This window comes from Puntigrus tetrazona, chromosome 3 (assembly GCF_018831695.1).
Source record: "Puntigrus tetrazona isolate hp1 chromosome 3, ASM1883169v1, whole genome shotgun sequence".
NCBI classification, from domain to species: domain Eukaryota; kingdom Metazoa; phylum Chordata; class Actinopteri; order Cypriniformes; family Cyprinidae; genus Puntigrus; species Puntigrus tetrazona.
The window spans coordinates 11,654,283-11,674,882 of NC_056701.1; the positions used below are offsets into that span (position 1 = coordinate 11,654,283).

A 20,600-nucleotide genomic window follows, 5' to 3' on the forward strand; every position below is an offset into this window, starting at 1 on the left:
AGCCAAAGTACTTCATCAAAATTATTTGGTATTACCAAATAACAACTCTCACACGACCATGTTCCAAAACATCAGGCAACTGAACACAAGCTAACATGGCAGCAATTGTTAATGCATTTTGTCTTCACGCTCTGAGGAGCATGTAGGAAAAAAAAGGCATTTAATAATTTTGCAGAGAAGTGACAATGTTATTCTCTTAAAGGGTTAGTTATTTCACCCCAAAATGAACATTCTGTCATTCTATCAGCCTTCTTTAGACAGCAATGTATCAAGATTCAGAAAAGTAAAATATCTATATGACATCAAATCCATGATTTCACAAAGCTACGAGATCTGCAGAGTCTCCTCTGCGTCATTGTAGTGCCATTTTGGAAAGAATCCGCTGAATGCAAACTGCTTATGCTGTTCTATATCAGCCGCACCGTGTTATTTACAATGTGATTTAAATGAAAACATCATATCCATGTGGTGCGGCTCACACAGAAAAGCATACATTGTAATATTATTACTCCAAAATGGCACTAGGATGACAAAGAGGAGATGCATTGTTGCATTGTTTGAGTACAAAATAGTTATCTTATAGCTTTGTAAAATTGCGATCGGAAACACTGAAGAGTTGACAACTTTTTATAAACATAGCAAACATAGCGTTGTGAACGCAGAATTATCTATCATAATGATTCCGTCCCCAAAACAAATGATATTATACAAACAAACATGCCCACTATGAGGTTACATCAAAGAGTGACGGTACAAAATGTCAGAAGACACCCCACTAGGCCCAAACAAACACACACAATGCATACCAGACGTTATCTTGATGGCATTTTAAAGAAATAGACATTTCACTGAATGCTCTGAACGGTATTGTCATATCTCATTTCAACCTGCACAAACTTTAGAGATGTACAGACTCTGTGTGAAATGCAGACATCTGTTTATCTTTCATGCTTTGCTCTTAAGTTCTCAGTTCTCTTCCTTCTTTTCACACGAGCCATTATTAAAGGAAAGGGCAGCAGTCACGTCCTAAGAACAGATCCAATTTTAAAGGGCACAGAGTGAAGAAAAGCACCACAGGGAGGCTGTCTCTGTTAATCGAACCAACAATGCTTCAGCTGGTGCAAACGCAACACTAAAAAGAATCAAACCAAATGAACAGTCTTTCAACCTGTATGCTATTATTTCATTCATAAATAACAAGAAAAATACTTAAAGGTACACTATGTAACTTTTGGCACTCCGACATTGCAGCTTGAGATATCTCTTTCTGTTTATGGATGAGTCACACAGGTGCTGTCCTGACAGATTTACAATAGTCTGAAGATAAACACTAGTAACTCAGGATAACACAGACTGGAGATGGATTCCTCATTCAGTTAACATGGCACTTATGGCACAGGTTTGACGTCATGATGTCTGTTTAAAAAACACTCAACGTTTGATACTATTAACATCCACTCTACACATTTCACAGTCAACTATGAATTCATACACTCTCAGACATTAATAACTACAGTTTGTATTGTGTTACTAAGAGGATCCACAGTGGGGTCTGGATGGGCTCTCTCTCTCACGTCACTACGGCCTTCCATTATTTCCTTCAACATCAACCACTGGCTTTATTCACAACAAGAAATTCAAGGGGGGTTTTACAGCAAAGCTATAGAACAACCACATTAGCTCCACAAAAGAACCTTTCAGTTAACAGTTCTTAAAAGAACCAGTTTTTGTAGTGTGAAAGTCATTTTTAAAATCTGAAGAACTATTTGACACTACAATGTTCACGGAACCAAAGATGCCAAAAAAGAACCTTAATTTTTTTTTTTTAAATACAAAAAGAAAAGCTCCAATGCACCATCTGTCTAATAAACAAATGACCAAATAAACATAACCAAAATAAAATACAGTATGCAACAAGATTTTTTATTGATTTTTTTTGTCTAACACATTATGTCAACACGTATGCAGTAAACAGTGGTTTATATACAGCATGTAACTGCTGAACTATTTTACACTGAGACCTATTTTCTGCTCGAGCTTTTACCCAATAGAAAATCACTGCTTTAATACACCATTAGCAGCCCATGATTACTGCTCACACAGACGACCATGGCAACCACTGGCTACCATGGAAACTACAAGTTGATCGTTGAACATCAGTCATGTGGAAAAAGTCGGTCGATCTAAAAGAGTTCTTTTGGGATGGAAAACAACTATTTTGTAAGCAATTCAGTAAAGAGCAGTAAATGACTATAATGTTGCCTTGGTATTCAAAAATAAAACCTATAATAATAAATTCTCAAGTAGTATTGTACTTTTTTCCCCCTGATAAATGAGTGTGCACACAGCATTACTTTCTTGTACGTCTTGCTTTATCTTTATACAAATTTCAGCACGCATGAAAACCTAATGCAAATCACAGCCTTACGCACTTTGACTGTCATGTGATGTGACAAGGCATGCATTTGTCTTATTTCAGATTGTATGAATGTAATTCATACAATTTTTACTTTTTCATTAGCACTTCAGAGCACAGAATTGCCTTTAAACAGATGAATGGCTTCATTTAAGCAAATAGCAGCTTTCAATAGAGCTTTAATGTAATTTACCTATTTACCTGCCACCACTTGCCAACTATTCAACCTGACATCACAGAAATACATGATAAATGTTTCTGTCTAGTAGCCATATTATTTGCAGTCATGTAAAAATAATACTTCTGCATATGTACACATTCATCAGATATTTACAAATACAACATTAATGTGCATCCTGCATATATTGCAGCCTGTACTGACCGGTACGACAATGAGAGGCTCCTTGTCCATGTTCTCCAAGGTGTCATGCTGACTCACAACATCCACAGAAAAACTGTTTCATCAGAAACAGAAGAAACTCCACAGGTTCTACCTAAAAACAGACACTTCATCGCAGTCATCTTTACCACAAACATACAAAACAAACACACCGGATCTAAAGTAGCAAAAAAGCAGTAGAGCATAGATGGATGATGCCAGCTTTCTGAATCCGAGGGAACAATAAGCCGGATGGCTGAACAAACAGGCTTAACTGCCTAAATGCACCAATTTACAGGAAAAAAAAATCGACAGAAAAGGGTGTGGTGAGGGAGGGTGCGGAACATTTCCAAAAGGTCAAACCAAATGAGACCTAAATAGCCAAAAGAGTCTCTCACACCGATTAGTTGACAAAGTACGGCATGAGAAGTTACTGCTGCTACCCTTGCCTGTGTAAATCAGTTTGGGAATATAAAGAGGAATTATTGTTTTCAAAAAAAGATTAAAGCATCCACAGGTGATCAAAAATATCTCAATTTGTATTTTGGACTAAAATAGTGAAAAAATGTTAATTGTTGTCACTGTTAACTTAAACTAAGACCGCTTTTGTTGATTTAAAAGATCAGAAATAAAATAACTGTTAGATGAAAAACTGACAGAAAATGACAAATTTTACCATGCTGTCCAGTTAAAGTGCAAACAGTACTAACAATATACAAAATTTAAAAATGAAAGCTTATTTAAAATGTTAAGTTAAAAAAAAGCAGACAGAATATGAAAATATCAGCAATATCAAATTTAGATTTATGTATCAGCATGCTAGCCTTTACAAATACCATTGCTCTGCTTAGTATCTAAAACTGCATTGTATTGTGATAATTGTAGCTTATCCAATTTAATAAGCCGAACTATTAGTAAAAATCAAAAAGATTCTCACCATCCTTGAACAGATGATTAACCACAGAACTACAACCTTTTATATGAATCTATCAACAAAAATGCTCCTGTGCTCTTGAGCACAGAAAGGGTTCAACATGTGTTCTAGCTCTTAAAAACATCCAGGAAGACGTACAGATTACATGCAGGTCTCTTACAACAAGTAGATACATGTAAGCGATAATGGACGTGCATTACTAAAAATAACCCCCTACATGTGCTCAGGACTCTGACGCAAAGACCAAGGGTCTGTTGGGCCTCAGTGACCATCAGCGTCTGCCAGTACACTATCTGCTTCACATATGGCTTCTTACCAATAAAATAAACCAACATAAACTATTTGAGGCGTAATTATTTTATCATTTGATATGCACTGCTATGTCAGGACCGCTTTAGGACAAGCGGTCAATTATGCTGCGTTGCCATTATTAAGCGGTATTTAACTCATGAATATCAGGACTGACCAATCAGAATAAAGCATCAGAGAGAGTTTCATAAGTTGAGTAGCCAACATTTGATTAATGTAATTTTACTGCTCAGATATTTAACTTTTGGTTAAAAAACATTTTACTTTTATGTACTGACCAGCATCTGTGAGTTTCCCCCTAACATAAACAAGATGCTATGTGCTGCTGTTCACGGTGCAAACAGTATCCACTATTTACACACAGGGCAAACAACACCTATCTTTTTTCATGCAGCATAAATAGCTGTTGCCAAAAGTTGTACGGTTTCAGAAAGTCTTATCGGTCATCACACATCATTCCACACATAAACACGCTAGATTATTGATTATGATTAAGGAGTTTCTTATAGACTTCTACTGTTTTTATACCAAGCTGCTAATATTTCCTGTACTCACTTCACATGAAGCACATGGTATCCATTCAGACATTATTTTATATATTTATTCACCTTCACACACAGCATTGGCCAGTGATTTCAGAATATGTGGTCAGTGGGATTTTGATATCAATTGGGATTTTGATATCAATTTGCTATACCTATACAGTATAGCAAAACATTCCCCAACCAAACAAGCACACATAGTCCTATTGCTCAGTTTCATGTCGCCAGCAGCCTTGAAAACTGTGTCATTCACAGCTCAAACACAAAACAGCTGCAACCTTCAAAACAAATATGCCCATTCTCACTCTGAGTATCTTATTCACGTTTAAAACACTGCATATATTATACAGATTTTGTAACAGTACCAACATGCACTCATCATGTGGAAGCTCATCCTTTCTTGTCAGGCTGCACATGTCTGTTAAAACACAGACACACACACACACAAATACACACACTGTGTGAATGCACATTCAGTTCCATGTGCTGGAGAGATCCTAATGACAGAAGGCGCTCACATGCACACACACGAATTCACTGGAGCGAGATATCCGTGCTTATTGATATAATCTAACACTCTGTTTCATAATGATGGAACCAGGCAAATCCATTCTCACTGTCTGCATGCTGACTACAGCCACAAACTCACACACACATACACAAAGATATGCAAAAGTAAAACAAAACTTTATCTTGTATAGCTAAGGTCAGTGTAACATTTTCATGGTGTGTTTTTTGATACGTGACGCGTTGTTCGTATTAAAAAAAAATTGCACCGCTCTGGAAGAACAAACTATCAGCTTTTAGCATGCAACACTGCAAAACAAAAGCGTAGCGCACGAAAGGATGTGTTCAAAGTTAACTGAAACAAAAAAAAGGCAAAGGGCAACAAGAATAAGAAACAAACTAAAACTAAATAAAGGAACGATAAAGCAAGTACAACGGATAAAACAAACACGCAGTAGATGGGATAAAAAAAAATGAAACAAAAAAAGTGGAAAAACAAACAAAAATCAAACAGAGACCTGTAATTACGTGCCGCTATTACAAATAAAGCAAACACATGGCGAACGGCAATAAGACAAAACAAAGACATAAAGACACAGACAAAATAAAGGGACGCGACCTCAGGCAAAAACAAGTCTCGGTTCGCATATGTCTCACAAGTCACAAAAAGTCAACACTGAGTCTGACACTGAAACAACGCCATTAACGGTGATCTATGTGAGTGGCATCAGCTGTCAGTCAAATCCATCCTGGTCCTGACCTATTTTTTTCCCAACCAGGTGTGGGATGTGAAAATCAGACAGAGTGAAGGAGAAACACAAAGCAGCGAAGGTAAGAAACGAGAGAGCGGGTGAAGAGGAGATAAATAAAGGTCAAGGCAAGGATAGTACTTACAGGCTTAAGTTTCTGTTTCAAGCTCATGGTGGCATTCTCTGAGCCGTGCTGAGACAGACACACAGAGCACTGACACAGGGAAACACCGCCCTTTCACACTCGCTCTCTTTTTCCTCATGCACGCAAACACACACACACACACACACACACACACACACATACTGATAAAGGTGTGGAACGGACGACGGCCATCCCATTTGTGTAATGATTAGACTGTGTAGACAGAATATGGATCTGATACAGGCACTGCAAAAGATCTCACACAGACTTCTCATGCTTCTCACTACTTTGTGCGCCTTTTATCACATTGCATTATTTGGACTAGTGTAATCTATGAAATCCCTTTATCTCTGCCTCGGACAGCTACAAAAAACGTAATTTTGAAAATCAGATTTTTTTTTTTACTTAATTAACAATATGTTCTAGTGTAAAAAGTGTACAGCAAAACAATGGAGATCTCCATTTCTGTGAAGAAACTGTAATTGCTTCAAGAAAGTGTATTGTGTGGAGAGTGTACATGACGCACATGTATTGACCAGTGTCACTGCAGTCTATACTTCGTATGCTTGGCACTGGGATTCTGGGATTCACAATGTCAATGGATTTGCACTCTGCAGCTGCACTGTGGCATGCATATGTCACATGCTTAATTATTCAAATAATACTGTATATTTACTGCAAAAACATGCAGAAACGTAATACTTAGAGAATTTTTTACTAAAGATGCAAACCAGCAACTTATTTGTATTGAATTTATTTATTTACAGAAATAATTACATTTGAAAATATATAAAAATGAGGTTAAATTAAACACTACTTTACAATATTACTGTTTCATTGTATTTTTTATCAAATAAATGCAGCCGTGGTGATATATAATGGACAGGACAGTATGACAGTATGAGGCAGGAAACAATGTGAAATGAGGGGAACAGAACTCTTCGTGATTTTTTCACGACCTCTCGTACACGTCAAGTTTTTGTCTGAATTTCCACATATGCTAAATTCAAAGGTTAATGCTCCTCACATGCGGAGCGGTCTATTAAAAACAGTGCAGCTGGTCACATAACTAGGTACGTCATGTTATGTAGACAAATCAGTTGCGACAAAGATCAATGCAGATGATCATTTCCCTTCTTGCTCAGTGTCAAATCGAAGTCCAATTATCAAGCCAGGAATTGCAGGATGCAATGCCAAACAATAGACTGCACATATGCCATAATACCATAACATTTTAACTGCTCATATGCAAGCTTTACACTAATTACCTACATTGTCAGCTTCAAACTGGCTTAATTAATACAAAATGATGCATAAAAAATAAATTTTGTACGAGAGTAAGGGAATAGAATTTAATATACAAACTAAAAAAATGTGATACAGACAAATGTTTGAATTTTAGCAGAAACAGAAAGAGCAAAGAAGAGTGAGAATAAGTGAGCAAGCAGAGAGGGCCAGAGAAAGAGTGTGTGTGTTTGCGTGCAGACTTATCACAGATGTGTGTGTGAGCAGAGAAACAGACAGTCAGTGTCTCTTTGGCCTCTGCTACCACTGCCCTCTACTTCCATTAGCCCTCGATGCCAAGGTCACCAGCAGAGAGCAACCACACACACACACACACACACACACACACACTGTCATCCACACACGGGTCATGCTCACGCAAATGAAAATTATCCTAATATTCTCAAAATACAATTTAAAAAATAGGACCAATAAATCTGAGGTCACCAACATGCCAGTACATGTCAGTACAAAGAAGAAAGAAATTTTAAGAAATTTAATGGAACGTAATGGAACACAATAGAATACAGAGTGTTTGGTTACCAACACTCTTTTAAAAGTTTGGAACAACATGAAAGTGAGTGAAACTTCATTTTTAACTTCATTTAAACTATCCCTTAAGTTTTTGAACTTCCTAAAATATATCAAGACATGTTCAAAAATATAATTAAATACTGTTTTACATAGTTTGTGCTGACAATTAGGAAGAATGGGGAAACATTGAGTTCACCTGTGGAAATGTGTCATACACATCATTAAAAACTAATGACAAACACACACACACACACAGACTTTATGATAGGAATGTGCAAACTGGCAGTAGATTTGTCAGCATGATTGATTTTTCCACTGGTAGGACAACAGCGTCCCACGTGCGTCCATGGAGAGAGACGTCACCAATACAATCTCTTTCTCTTCGTCATTTTCAATGTCTTTCTTCTGATTCTTCTTCTCTCTCTGCTGTACTGCATCCCTCTTTTTTGTACATTTGTACTACTTTATCTCTTAATCTCGAAGGCGATTGCAGATTGTTCAGATTATCTTTCAGGCTTTTATGTGAACCATAACGAATCTTCGCAATCATTACATGAAATACATATCGCGCAGTAACATAAGCATGCAGTCCAGCACACCCAATACACTGCAATAACCAAACAGAAAACACAGGGCTAGAAAACTGTGTCAGTGTGAGTCCGTTCCCAACACAACCGCCAAATGAGCTCTGCCCACACCAGCACAGGACTCAGTGGTCTCTGTATGTAGGTCACTTAACTGACCTGTGTGGAGATGTTACAAAATACTAAATCATGTAGATGATGTCACCAACATTTTCAAAACCCGGTGAGGACTAGTGAAAGCTGTTGTTATGTCCACTTGTGCGGTTCTTTTTGTTTGTGATTCGTCAACCGTAATCATCTTTTTAAGGGTAGATTTTTATGGAACATTAACTGAAATTACAAATATATTACATAAGATAAAAATTATACAGTTTATCTGTCTATCCTCAAGATCTATAAAAGCGTGAAATATTAATGTTTCGTCAAGCTTTCATCATTTTGACTTCACAGACTTATGGCGTGTTCACACTTGGCATCTATTTTGAAGTCGCCAGCTTCTGTTTTACATTATAGCAAACCGTGTGTAAAAAAAAGTCACCGCCGGCATATTTTTCTGCAGCTCAGTGGGGTTTTTTTAATTAAAGAAAAAAAAAATTTCTGAAAAATAAAATTTCCCTATGTCAAGTGCCTTTTGGACAGCTGACTAATAAAAGCGAGTGGTGTTCATAACAACAAAAACAACAAGAACAATGGAGAAGGTAGCTGGTAACGGTAGACAGATCGTACTACTTTCTGGGAACAATGAATATGAGCACAAAACTCTATCTAGTCTAAAAAATGCCAGCTGGAGCTTAATTTTATAAGCAAGCACCATACTGTTTTCTTCCTCATATAATGTTACGCACCCACAAACACCATTGTAAAGTGATGTTACCCTTGCTGTTAACTGTAAAAGCCAACGCAAGAGCCAACTTTTTACTTAAAATAATTTTTTTTTTTACTCTTTCTTGATATTTTTTGCAGCACACAGCTCTAGGCTACTGTTGGAGCAGTTGTTATAGCAACAAAATGCTCTTGTCTCAAAAAAGATGGCAAGTGTGAACACACCCATACACTGCATATATTACATTTCATGTGACAGCGGAGACTTTTATATTGTTGCAATATATATATATAATATATATATATATATATATTTTATATATATAGTTATTTATTTATTTTTTAACATTTTTAATAATCAGCAATGTTTAAACCAGCATATCTGATTGATCTCTGAAGGATTGTGTGACACTGAAGGCATAATGGCATCACATGAACAAATTATATAAAAAGAAAACAATCGGTTATTTGTTTCAAATTGTAATTTTAAAAATATTAAAGTTTTATTGTATTTTTGCTGTTGCTGTTGTTTAAATCTCAAGCTGCATATTGACAACAATAAATAAATAATTTATAATTTATAAATAAATAGGATTAGATGAAAAAATCTCTAGGCCTCACAAAGTGAACCAATGCCTTGAATCTGGTATGTGTACTTGCATAAAAAAACGTGAATGAGCAGTCAAGTACTTTTACCTGCGTGACTTGAGTGACCTTTTCCGAGACGTTCTGCGTACGGTCTTTAATCTTGCTGGGTGCTATGATCTCGATCTCTGTGGGGGAAGGCGGTCTGAGGCGGTCTGAGCCGAAGGATATCGTCACCTGAGGGATGCGGCCAATAGCCCTGTGCCGCATCAGATCCGAGTCTGAGGTGGAGTTCAAGTTACTGGGCTTCAGATCTGAAAAAAACACACTTATTAAATCAGCCATCAAAACATATCATCGCGGTGTTTGATTAAAACGATGTCCTGCGTGCGTCTGCCAATTACAGTGCCAGCTATGTTACTGTTTGTGTATGCAATAATGAAAAAAGTGTTCATTTAGACCTATGAGTCACGCGGACACCTGTATAGTGACAGAACGCACTATTTAGAGCTTGAGCTCGAGCTGGCGCTCGCGCGCACACATGCACATCAGGGGTGGTTGTGGGTAATCACAGTCACACAAAAGCATTGATTAGGACTGCAGCTACAGAAATAGGCCTGTCAGGCCGCCACATGTGACCATTTCACCAGGGAATCAACAAGCCTCATTCTGGACACCCAGAGACCTAAATCTCGCAATTTAACATATCCGAAAGGAACGCTTTGTTATGCTGCTTTGTCCTGCTTTTTGGAGTTGTTCCACAAACTCCATTAGAAAAGGTTACTAGCTCATTTGTATTAAATGCTTCTGCTATTTTAGACTAATTGGTTTTGATCAGACTCATCATGTAGTCAAGGATAGATTCAAATATAACACTTCATTTCCATTGAAAGCACATCCTGTCCTCGGTCGTGGCGCTCCTGTTCAATGCTAATGGAAGAGTTTAATCACAGCAGAGACCAGAGAGACGATCAAACAGGGCAGCATGTGGTGTTAAGATGACGAGTATCTATTCCGCTCCATCCCGGCTGGGGGCCCTCGCTCATATTTTACATGCTCAGACGTATGACATGATTTATATAGGCTAACACTTCCCTTGTTATAGACGCTATCTTCTGCTAATGACGCTGCATTTCAAGGATGCAGACAATAATGTTTATGTGTTCCTCTCCACAGTAGAAGGCTGTTATGAGAAACAGCTCACGTTTACTCACGCAGTATCTATGAAAGACCAAATATTACAATATACACCGGAACTGTGGAAGTAATATCAAAATAATGCCTTTAACTTTACTTTTAAGTTCATCTCTTAAAGTGACTTGCTAATTATCACAAAATATCACTGTTATATCTTTATTTAAAAAAAATATTAATATATTTTAAACTGTAAAAAAATTCAAAGCTGAATTTAAGTGTCACATGATGCTTCAGAAATTATTCTAATATGATGATGGGATGATTAAAGAATAATTTTCCTTTTCTGCCAAAAAAATAATCCAACAACATCTATATGTCAAACAAAATTTGAATGGATTTGTATGAGGGAAAATGTGTTTTGTCTTATAGCATCCTCCTTTTACTTGTAGACAAGTTAAGGGTTAAGAGAAATCCTGTGTTTGATCATTTTAAAGGGCTTCCTTTTAAAGAAGGAGAAATATCTGAAGTGTTTTTTCATTGTGCATTCCAATTAATCTCAGTCAAACTGCAGTTGGGTTATTTTATAATATATAACCACATAATAAAAAACATGATTTATGAACATTTAAAAAAAAAAAAAAATAGCATTATCTGTTTTTGCATATAAACGAATGACTTTTACTTGGTAATAGTTTAATGACTATTACTTGGTAACTCCAAGTTGAATAAAAAACGTTAAATAAAACTTTTTTTTATCTCTGATATCCTTGGTGAAACATATACATATTAAAATATTTTTCTGATATATGTAGACTTTTTAAATTTATAATCTTTTTTGCTGTAATTTAATTTTGCTGTACTAAACATAATTGATAAATATATCTAAAGTCTGCTAAATTTGAACAACTAATTTTATATTCAACTCACTTTAATTAAGCAGAAGTAGTCCAGTTAAAGTGTATTTAAATGTGCTTTAGTGGAGCTATTTGCAAGTATATTCTAAAGTACTCTTGAAATATCTTGCATTTAAAGACCGATGTTATTCAAAGATCATACAATCGTCACAGTGCGAGTCGTACCGCTCCACTGGTCCCTCATCCCGTCGATGTCGTGGAGCGAGGAGGCCCGGCGCAGGCTGTGGACGCTCTCTCTGGAGAGGCTGTTTTTGAGAGGATGGTTTCCGCTGGGCTCGAGCCGGTCCGAGGCCCGGGGCAGAGGGGAGGAGAAGCTGCACGTGGAGGGGGTCTGCTGAATCAGGGCCTGCGTTTCTGATTTCAAGCAGCTGTCTGGAGACATCTGGAGGTCTTTCATGGCCACCTCCTCATGAGAGGGCTGCAGGGCACACAGGGGAGCTGTAGATCATGTGTCTGTGACGATGTGAACGCGAGTGTGCGTCGTAAATGCACACATGTACCTGTAAGTAGTCCACCACCACCCCCTCAAAGTGGTCCTTAGGGAGGGACGGCTGTCGTCTGACACGGAGAGAGGGCATTCGCAGCCTCATCTTACGTTTCTGACCTAAAACACAAACATACGGTTAAATAATCCAAGAGCAATAAGTGAGTTCTTGTCTTTCTGGTCTTGAAGGGCTTTTAATCACACCTGACAAACCTGATGAACCTAAGAAACTGATGAAGTCTCTTTAAAACTTTATGGAAACCACATTTCAGACAAGTAGGGTCTTTTCAATGGAAAATAATAATTTGAGGCAGGAGAAGATGCTTGTCGAATTTTTGGGAAATTTGAGGTTTCCAAAGAGTTTATTAAGCCATTGCCTAGCGATCCCAATGCTCCAAACTATAATTAGAGATTGAAAATAATCTTTATTTGGAAGTTTTCTGAGAGGAGTACCTTTTCTCCATTCGCTTCTCTGTCATTTGAAGCATCTGACAGCATGCGATGCCGATACACAGATATACACAGATTTACAGTAGGCTAAATATATTAAGTATTCACGCAAACATAAAGTGATTAATTGGGAAAAAAATATCAAATGTGTAACATTATGTTAGATCTGTGCAATACACTATATTAAATAGGTTGTCTGCAACATTATTGTTATCAAACCATAAAAGAAAATCACTTACTGCTAATTATTGAACTATTAATATAGAACGTTGTACTATTAATAATGATTATTAAGAAAAGAAGTCAGGGGAAAGATGTAGAATTGGTGGGTTAATTTGCTCCGGAACCGTCAGAAAACTTTAAATCAGTTTTTCTCTAAAAGTTTTTCTCTATAAGTTTTTCTCTGAGTTTGCTGACTCATCAACTTCAAACCAATTCCAACAAATACATAATTTGAAGGTCTATTAATAAAGAATGTAAAAGCAAAAATAACTCATTTTGAACATTTGCTCACTGTGACTCATTTTGACAGCACAGGTCACATTTCTCTTCATTTAGATTGCAGTTTAGGAGATCTTTCATCATTTTTTTCTTTCCTTGATAACTAAACAAATGGACTGGTGACTAAATTGATACCAACCTAAACCTGATACCTAACCTGAAATAAATAGAGTGTCGAATTTGATACATTTAATTGGATAAACATAATAAAAAATATAATATCATTAAATAATAATTTATTTTACTATATTCATTTGTTTATTTATTTATTGAAATCTTTTTTTTTATATATTTGTATTAATATAAAACTATTTTATTAACAAAAATATATTCAAAAATATATTTATGAATACAAATATTAAAACACATTGTTAACAATTGAATAATAATAAAAACATTTCTATATTTAAAAATATATTTTTAAAAGCTTATACATTATAAATGTAATAATACGTCATAATTAGAAATATTTTGTTTATTTAAAATAACAACAACAGCAACAATTATTATTAACCTATTAATACTTGCATATGCATTTTTATAATTCCATCTAAAAATGTATCATCCATAAATAATAAAATATAATGCTAATAGTTCATATGTTTTTGTTTTATTTTTATTATTATTATTATTATTATTATTATTATTATTATTAAATGTATAGTTATTTATGCCAACTAAATATCTCATAGATTTTGATATAAAAGTCGCACTGGGGGCCAGACACAAACACACATACACACACACACACACTAAACCAATACATAAACACTCTGCAACCAAAATTTGACACCACCTTTATCAAATGCTGCCTCTGGCCGTCACACCAAGCACAGCAGTCAATGTGTTTACCTTATAAGGCTGTTATAGAAAGGGCCAGAATCTCTCCCACACGCAGAGAAAAGGGACACACGCACCTGCCTGCAGCCAGCTGTTTGCCACTCGCTGTTTGATGCCACCTTTTTTCGTGGACGGGTCTAACAGCTCCTGGAAGTTTAGGATGAACATGATTACGACTCCTTCCTCATTCTTTACTGGAACGACATCAACCAAACACGGCCTACATGTCCCTGAAAGGCCGAGAGTCACAGGAGAGAAAGAGAATGAACCCAATGACAGAGACGTCAGCAAACAGAGACGTTTGAGTACAAAATACAGCACGAGTATAGTTTGGTTTTCATGAAGAGCTGTTATAAATACCAACGTGAGGGCTGTGAGTAGTCCAAACACACTCACACTTACACAAACACACAATAAGACTCCCACACACAGGTGCTGCTGTTCGGGGGTCTGAAATCCAGGATTATGAGGAAACATAAATCTATTAAATAGGCGAGACCTTGGACTGCTGTATCACATTCTTTCAGGGTCTCTGTAATTGTTTATGTGATGTTGATATAAAGTTCTCATATTTATCTGCATATTTAAAAAATCCACAAGTCATTCTAAAAGTATTTCAAGTTTGAAGAGCACTGTAAGCATCACTACTAAAAAAAAGAAAACCATACCGCCATTCTGGATTTCCACCTTCGTTTCATTTCAAACATTTGAATTCAAAACAGTAAGCACATAGGAAGCATTTTAATTCAAATAAATATAGAACATTCATCCTGTTTGCAAAACTTTAAAAAGTTTTTTTTTCCCTGTCTGTGAATATTAATTTTATTAAGACATTTATAATGTTACCAAAAATCAGCATAAATGATGTTCTTTAAACTATCTACTCATTATATAAAACTGAAATGTAAAACTGTTTCCACAAAAATATTAAGCTGCACAATTGTTGTCAACATTGATTATAATACAAAAAACTGATGTTTGAAAATAAATATGAAATGAAATTTAAATATTAAAAAGATACTATGGATTTGTTTTTTAAACCGCCAGTAGGTGGCAGTAAGTCGTCTTAAACAAGTGAGTCATCATGACTGAACCGAATCATTTACACGGATGATTCATTCAGGATCGAAACGCCGTCATTTGCTCAGAGACGCAAAATAATGCCGTGCTTTGCAATTATTTTTTGTTTTCGGAATAGCGCAAAAACAGGATATACGGTGTCTAAAAGGCACTTAATTTATTTTTGTTTTAAAATGTTGTAAAAAAAAAAAAAACATGTATCCAATTTGTAATCGTGGTCATTTTTGGAGAATGATTAACTAGGCTATATGAAATGATATAATCGCAGGCAATATATATCGCCTACCCCTACTTTGAAATATATTAAAATAGAAAACAGGTATTTTAAACTGTAATATAACTTTTTACTGTATTTTACTGTATTTTTTGATTAAATAAATGCAACCTTGGTAAGCAAAACAGACTTATTTCAAAAATATTAAACAATAGATTAGATGAAAAGCTTGAGGGGATGTTTTATTTCAAATTAAAGTCAATATGCTATGCTGAGTGATTTCCGCCCTTTAAGTCATTTCTAATTGGATAAACTCGTTACTTTCCAAATAAACACACGGATGCACTGAGAACATGAAGATATCACTTTTATTATGACTATAAGGCTTTAATGATAAACTTTCCTTATGACACCCTACTCGAGAGAAATCAAAACGTCATGTGTTGTACTTTTAACCCAGAAGAGACAATGAACAGAAAGGCAATAAAGGAGACGAGCGATGAAACCAAAGTAATGCAAACGCAGAGCAGCAAGGAAGAGTCGCAGGAATGAGAAGGGAGCGACTAGAAGGAGGACAGAAAAACTGGAGAAAGAACAGCATGATTAAAGTCAGCCAGACCCCCCTCAGCTCTTGACTAAAGCAGGCCATCAACCACTCTAAATATAGACCCTGCCCTCACTCACTCACTCACTCACACACACACACACACACACACACACACACACAAAGGTGCTGTTCAGTCTCCAGCTCAGCCGTGACACAGTTCGATATGCTGTATCCACTAAAAATATGTGATGGAGAAAAAGAACAGAGGGACGACAGCACGTGTGAGCGTGTGCATGTCAGCCTAGGCGTGCATCTGAGCAGTCGTTTAGTGATAGGGGCGTGAGTCTCCGGAGTCCCGTTGTCATGGTAATGTTATCTGTGCAGCGCTTCCTGGGCCGAAGGAACACCTGTCTACTTTCTAGCTGAGCTACACATGCACAAACACTGGCTTAACGACGTGCAGCCGGCGACTCCATTCATCCGTTCCTGTCTGGAGAGACTAAAGACAAGAGGGATGGGCGGCTCCGCTGGGCAGACAGGCCCTCAGCTGGTCTCTGTCTTAAAGGGAAAGTTCACCCAAAAAATTACAAATTCTGCCATTAATTACTCAGCCTTGTGTTGTTCCAAACCCGTAAGACCTTATTCATCTTCTTAACACAATTTAAGGCATTTTTGATGAAATCCAAGCTGACCGCTATGAAAATACTTTTCGCGGGCAAAGAAAACAAAAGCAATAACTTTTCTTCCAGGTCAGCTCCGCAAAATGTCACTGATGTCACATGGACGATTTTAATGAGGTCCTTGCTATATTTTGGGTCTTTAGCATGTCGGTTGCTTTGCTATCTATGGAGGGTCAGAGAGCTCTCAGCTTTCATCTAGCATACCTTAATTTGTGTTCTAAAGACGAAAGAGGGTTTTACAGGTTTGGAAAGACATCTGCAAAGAATTTTGCAAAGAATTTGCATTTTTGGGTGAACTATCCCTTTAAGCCATTCCAAAAAAAGAGTTATGCTATGTGTTAATGTCTATGTGTGAACGTAACAGTGTGTGAAAATGAAGATAACATCACAGGATGATAGATATGGTCACTGAGTGTGATTACAGTGAAATACTGGTAACTGTTCAAAAGTTGTCAATAAAAACCTGTTAGTTAAGTCTCTGCGAAGCTTTTTCTATGTACACTACTGTTAAAAACATTTACAGTTTGCATGTTTTTTTTTATAGATAACTGTTTATTGTATATACTTAATGCTGTTTATTCTAGAAACGTAAAACTGAAACAGTTGTGCTGTTTAATATTTTGGTGGATTTTATTTTGGATTATTTGGTGAATATAAAGTTTATAATAACATTTTTTAATGTAAAAAAACATAATTTTTATAACATTGCAAATGTCTTGACTGTTGCTTTAATCAATGTAATGCATCTTGCTGAATTCAGTTGTTAACTCGCATACTCTGGAGTAAACAAATAACGAAAAGACAATGAAAAGATGGTGTGAAAAAGACATTTAGTTTTTTAATGAAAAGTTGGGCTTGCCGTATTAAAGACATGGGAAAAAGTATGACAAAGGTTTATTACCTGTGTTTGGGTTTGATAGACCTTACGTTATTCACTCTGCACAATTCCTGTTTTGTTTTCCATACTGTTTTTATTATTGATAAGACAAAATGTGCTGCTCAGACAATGTCATCAGTGTCTGGTGCATCTGCATCGGTTGCTATAGTAATGATGTGAACATCAGCTCAACGCCTGACCGCTTTCTCACAGAACTGAAAGTCAGCGTGGAAAGAGAAACCGAAAGTTTTGCATCTGCTCATGTCTATCAAAACACCAGCCACATGTGGGTGAGTGAAAAGTGAGTGAAAACCTGGCTACGCCCAGCGTACCTTCCTTGGAGTAGTACAGGATCTCCACCTTGCGTTCCTCTGAGCCGAGCAGGGCCTGTGCCAGCTGTGCCAGGGCGCTCTTCATAGTGCCCGGCCCCACCAGGAACTGACACATACAGGACTGCTGCATGATCTCCGCCCGAGAGAAACCAAACATCTGGCAGAAGCCCTCATTGCAGTAGATGATCCCACAGTTCTTCATCTGGGCATTGGCAATCAGGAATTTACGATCTGGTTGGGGAAGGAACACAGGGTTAAGAAAACGTAATAAAAAGGAAACACCCATGTCGTCCAAGATGTCTTATATTTATCAGTCAAAAAGAAATGAAGGTTTTTATAGTAAAATATGTCTTGATTGGTCCAAGCCGCAGCTTTAATGCAGCTTCAAAGGTCCCATGATCTCAGCCGAGGAATAAGGGACTAAACTAGAAAAGAAAAACCAATTTAAAAACCTTCACCCCACAGTTTTCCACCAAAACCTTAATTTCTCTTCGACTAAATAAAGAAAGGCTTGGATGACATGAAGATGAGTAAACCTTATCAGGATATTTTCATTCTGGAAGTGAACCAATTCTTTAAGACACGATTGTTGCAAGCATGTTGTCAGACTGTAGGCCTATGAACCTGCCACTGAATAAGCCTATTCAGAAAAATGAGACAAATTAATTCTATATACATTCAATTATAAACCATTGTTTTAGCCAGCATATCTTCTAATCATTATGAGAACTTTTTGTATTATTGTATTTGTCATTATTTATTAATGATAATAAATGTATGAGTTTTCTTCCCCGTTGACTAACCCTGTTCTGCTCGATACAAGCATAGTCGGGTTAAATTTGAGATCACTGATAAAAATACTCCTAAATTATTTTTATGGAAATCTTTAAGCAGTAACTTTTCTCGTTTAAAACGTTGTCTGTTTTTTCTTTACAGGTTTAAAAGACAAAAAGAAATAGCCTGAACACATATCCACATACTTGGCTATTCTGTTTCACGTCTTTCTCTGCTTTCCCTCTCCTTCCTTCGCCTGTACGGTACTACTGCTCTTTTTCGACGTTTATGACAACAGCTTTGATATAAACAGGAAATCTGCTGACAGCTGTGCTATTTTTGCAGCGGGGGCTTCAACAGCTTCAACAGGTGGGGAGTTTTACACAGCCTGCTCTTAAGACGGTTAGAGGTTCTGCTTTGAACTGAAGAGAAAGCAAATTAAAAATGATATATATTAAAGGGTGCAAGTCTTCAAGGACACACACTACCTGCTTTTATCTCTGAATCTCAATAATGTTTCTCCATCTCTGAATAATAATCGTGTTTGGTGACATGAACTTTAATGCCCCCAGCATCAAACTCATTATCGCCTTTTTACATCGGGAACAGAACACAACGCACTGAAATGGTTGCCTAGCATCTACAAAATGACACTTAGCCTTAAATGATAGTGAGGGAAGGGAGGAGCAACAGGCTCACGTTCGCATATCTATATGCACTGGCATATATATATATATATATATATATATATATATATATATATATATATATATATATATATATATATATATATATATATATGCATGTGTACTGAAAAGATGAAGACAGAAATAGCACTAAGAAATTATACATGCAGAAGAGGAAGAAGATTTTATGACAAGTGATTAGATTTGCAGGCTAAAGTTATGAAACTAAAGAATATAAAAAGTAGTTTTAAACTACTAGTTTTAAAAACTCTCTTTTACATATTTTTGAGAGATATTTTTTCAGAAGTCTACAACTATGATTTATTAATAGTGTGTGCAGGAACAAAGTCAAAGCGATGGTTATGATTAAAAGGCATATTGTAATTAGAACTAGGCCTTTAGCTGTTGTTCGTTTTTAGAATTGTACGATTTTTAAAAATAATTCATTTTAACCTTTTAAGACCCTGCATCCTCACATGAGGTGATTACATTTCACAGACTATACATGTCAGAGTTTTAAGTCTGGTTGTCCTGTACAGAGCACAGTCAGGGCTTTTTAGAGACACCAAGGGATTGGATGTTTCACTATGACCACTCCCTCTTTTTGGTCTTCAAATATGTCTGAAATTAATTTAGCGAAATATGATAATATTTTGTAATTATCATTTAAATCTGTCTAATGTTTCAGTTGTGTATCATTAATCGACATGGGTCTCAAATCTAAATATTTCTGTTACAAAACAGGAAGTAGATTTCATACTTAAAAGCGTGTTTACTATGCATTTTGGGAGACATAACAAACAAAAGGGAGAGAAATTATATTTCAGTATTCTGTGAATTATTATTTATTACTATGAAAATCTTGTCAATTATTACTCCTATTATTACAATTCTATTCTCATTATATTTAGCCCCAAAAACACATTCATACGCAACTTACATTTATTTTATAGATACATTGTATCTAATGAAAAAACCTGTTTATGACCATTCTGTTATAACATAGTTGAGTATCATCTTTATTCATCTTTTTATAAAAAAAAAAAAATTGTTTCCTAAAACTTTTTTTATGAGGTGTTAAGAGGACGATATGTAAATGTATATTTATTTTAAGGGCAAAATCTGTTTGTTTCTTGCAATGTAAATTGCGGGACTGCAATTTGTAACCATAAGCACCATCATTTATAAAACATCACCGATGTGAAACTAAAGATTCTTCTCAGATATTTGTGATAAATAAATCTATAATAAAGTGCCACATAAAAGCAATCTCTGTTTTGCTATGCTTTATGGA

General features: G+C 36.1%; 1 protein-coding gene across 1 annotated transcript in view; it reads right to left on the reverse strand.

The window, feature by feature from the left end:
• The window catches only part of kcnh6a (potassium voltage-gated channel, subfamily H (eag-related), member 6a), a 30,430-nt gene that overhangs the window by 8,385 nt on the left and 1,445 nt on the right, over window positions 1–20,600 (reverse strand). Inside the window, exons 2-6 of the mRNA XM_043234573.1 lie at window positions 17,847–18,077; window positions 14,194–14,346; window positions 12,342–12,445; window positions 12,007–12,259; window positions 9,902–10,104 (exon numbers count right to left, since the gene is read on the reverse strand). Coding sequence (XP_043090508.1) covers window positions 9,902–10,104; window positions 12,007–12,259; window positions 12,342–12,445; window positions 14,194–14,346; window positions 17,847–18,077 — 944 coding nt within the window. The remainder of the gene's footprint in view (window positions 1–9,901; window positions 10,105–12,006; window positions 12,260–12,341; window positions 12,446–14,193; window positions 14,347–17,846; window positions 18,078–20,600) is intronic.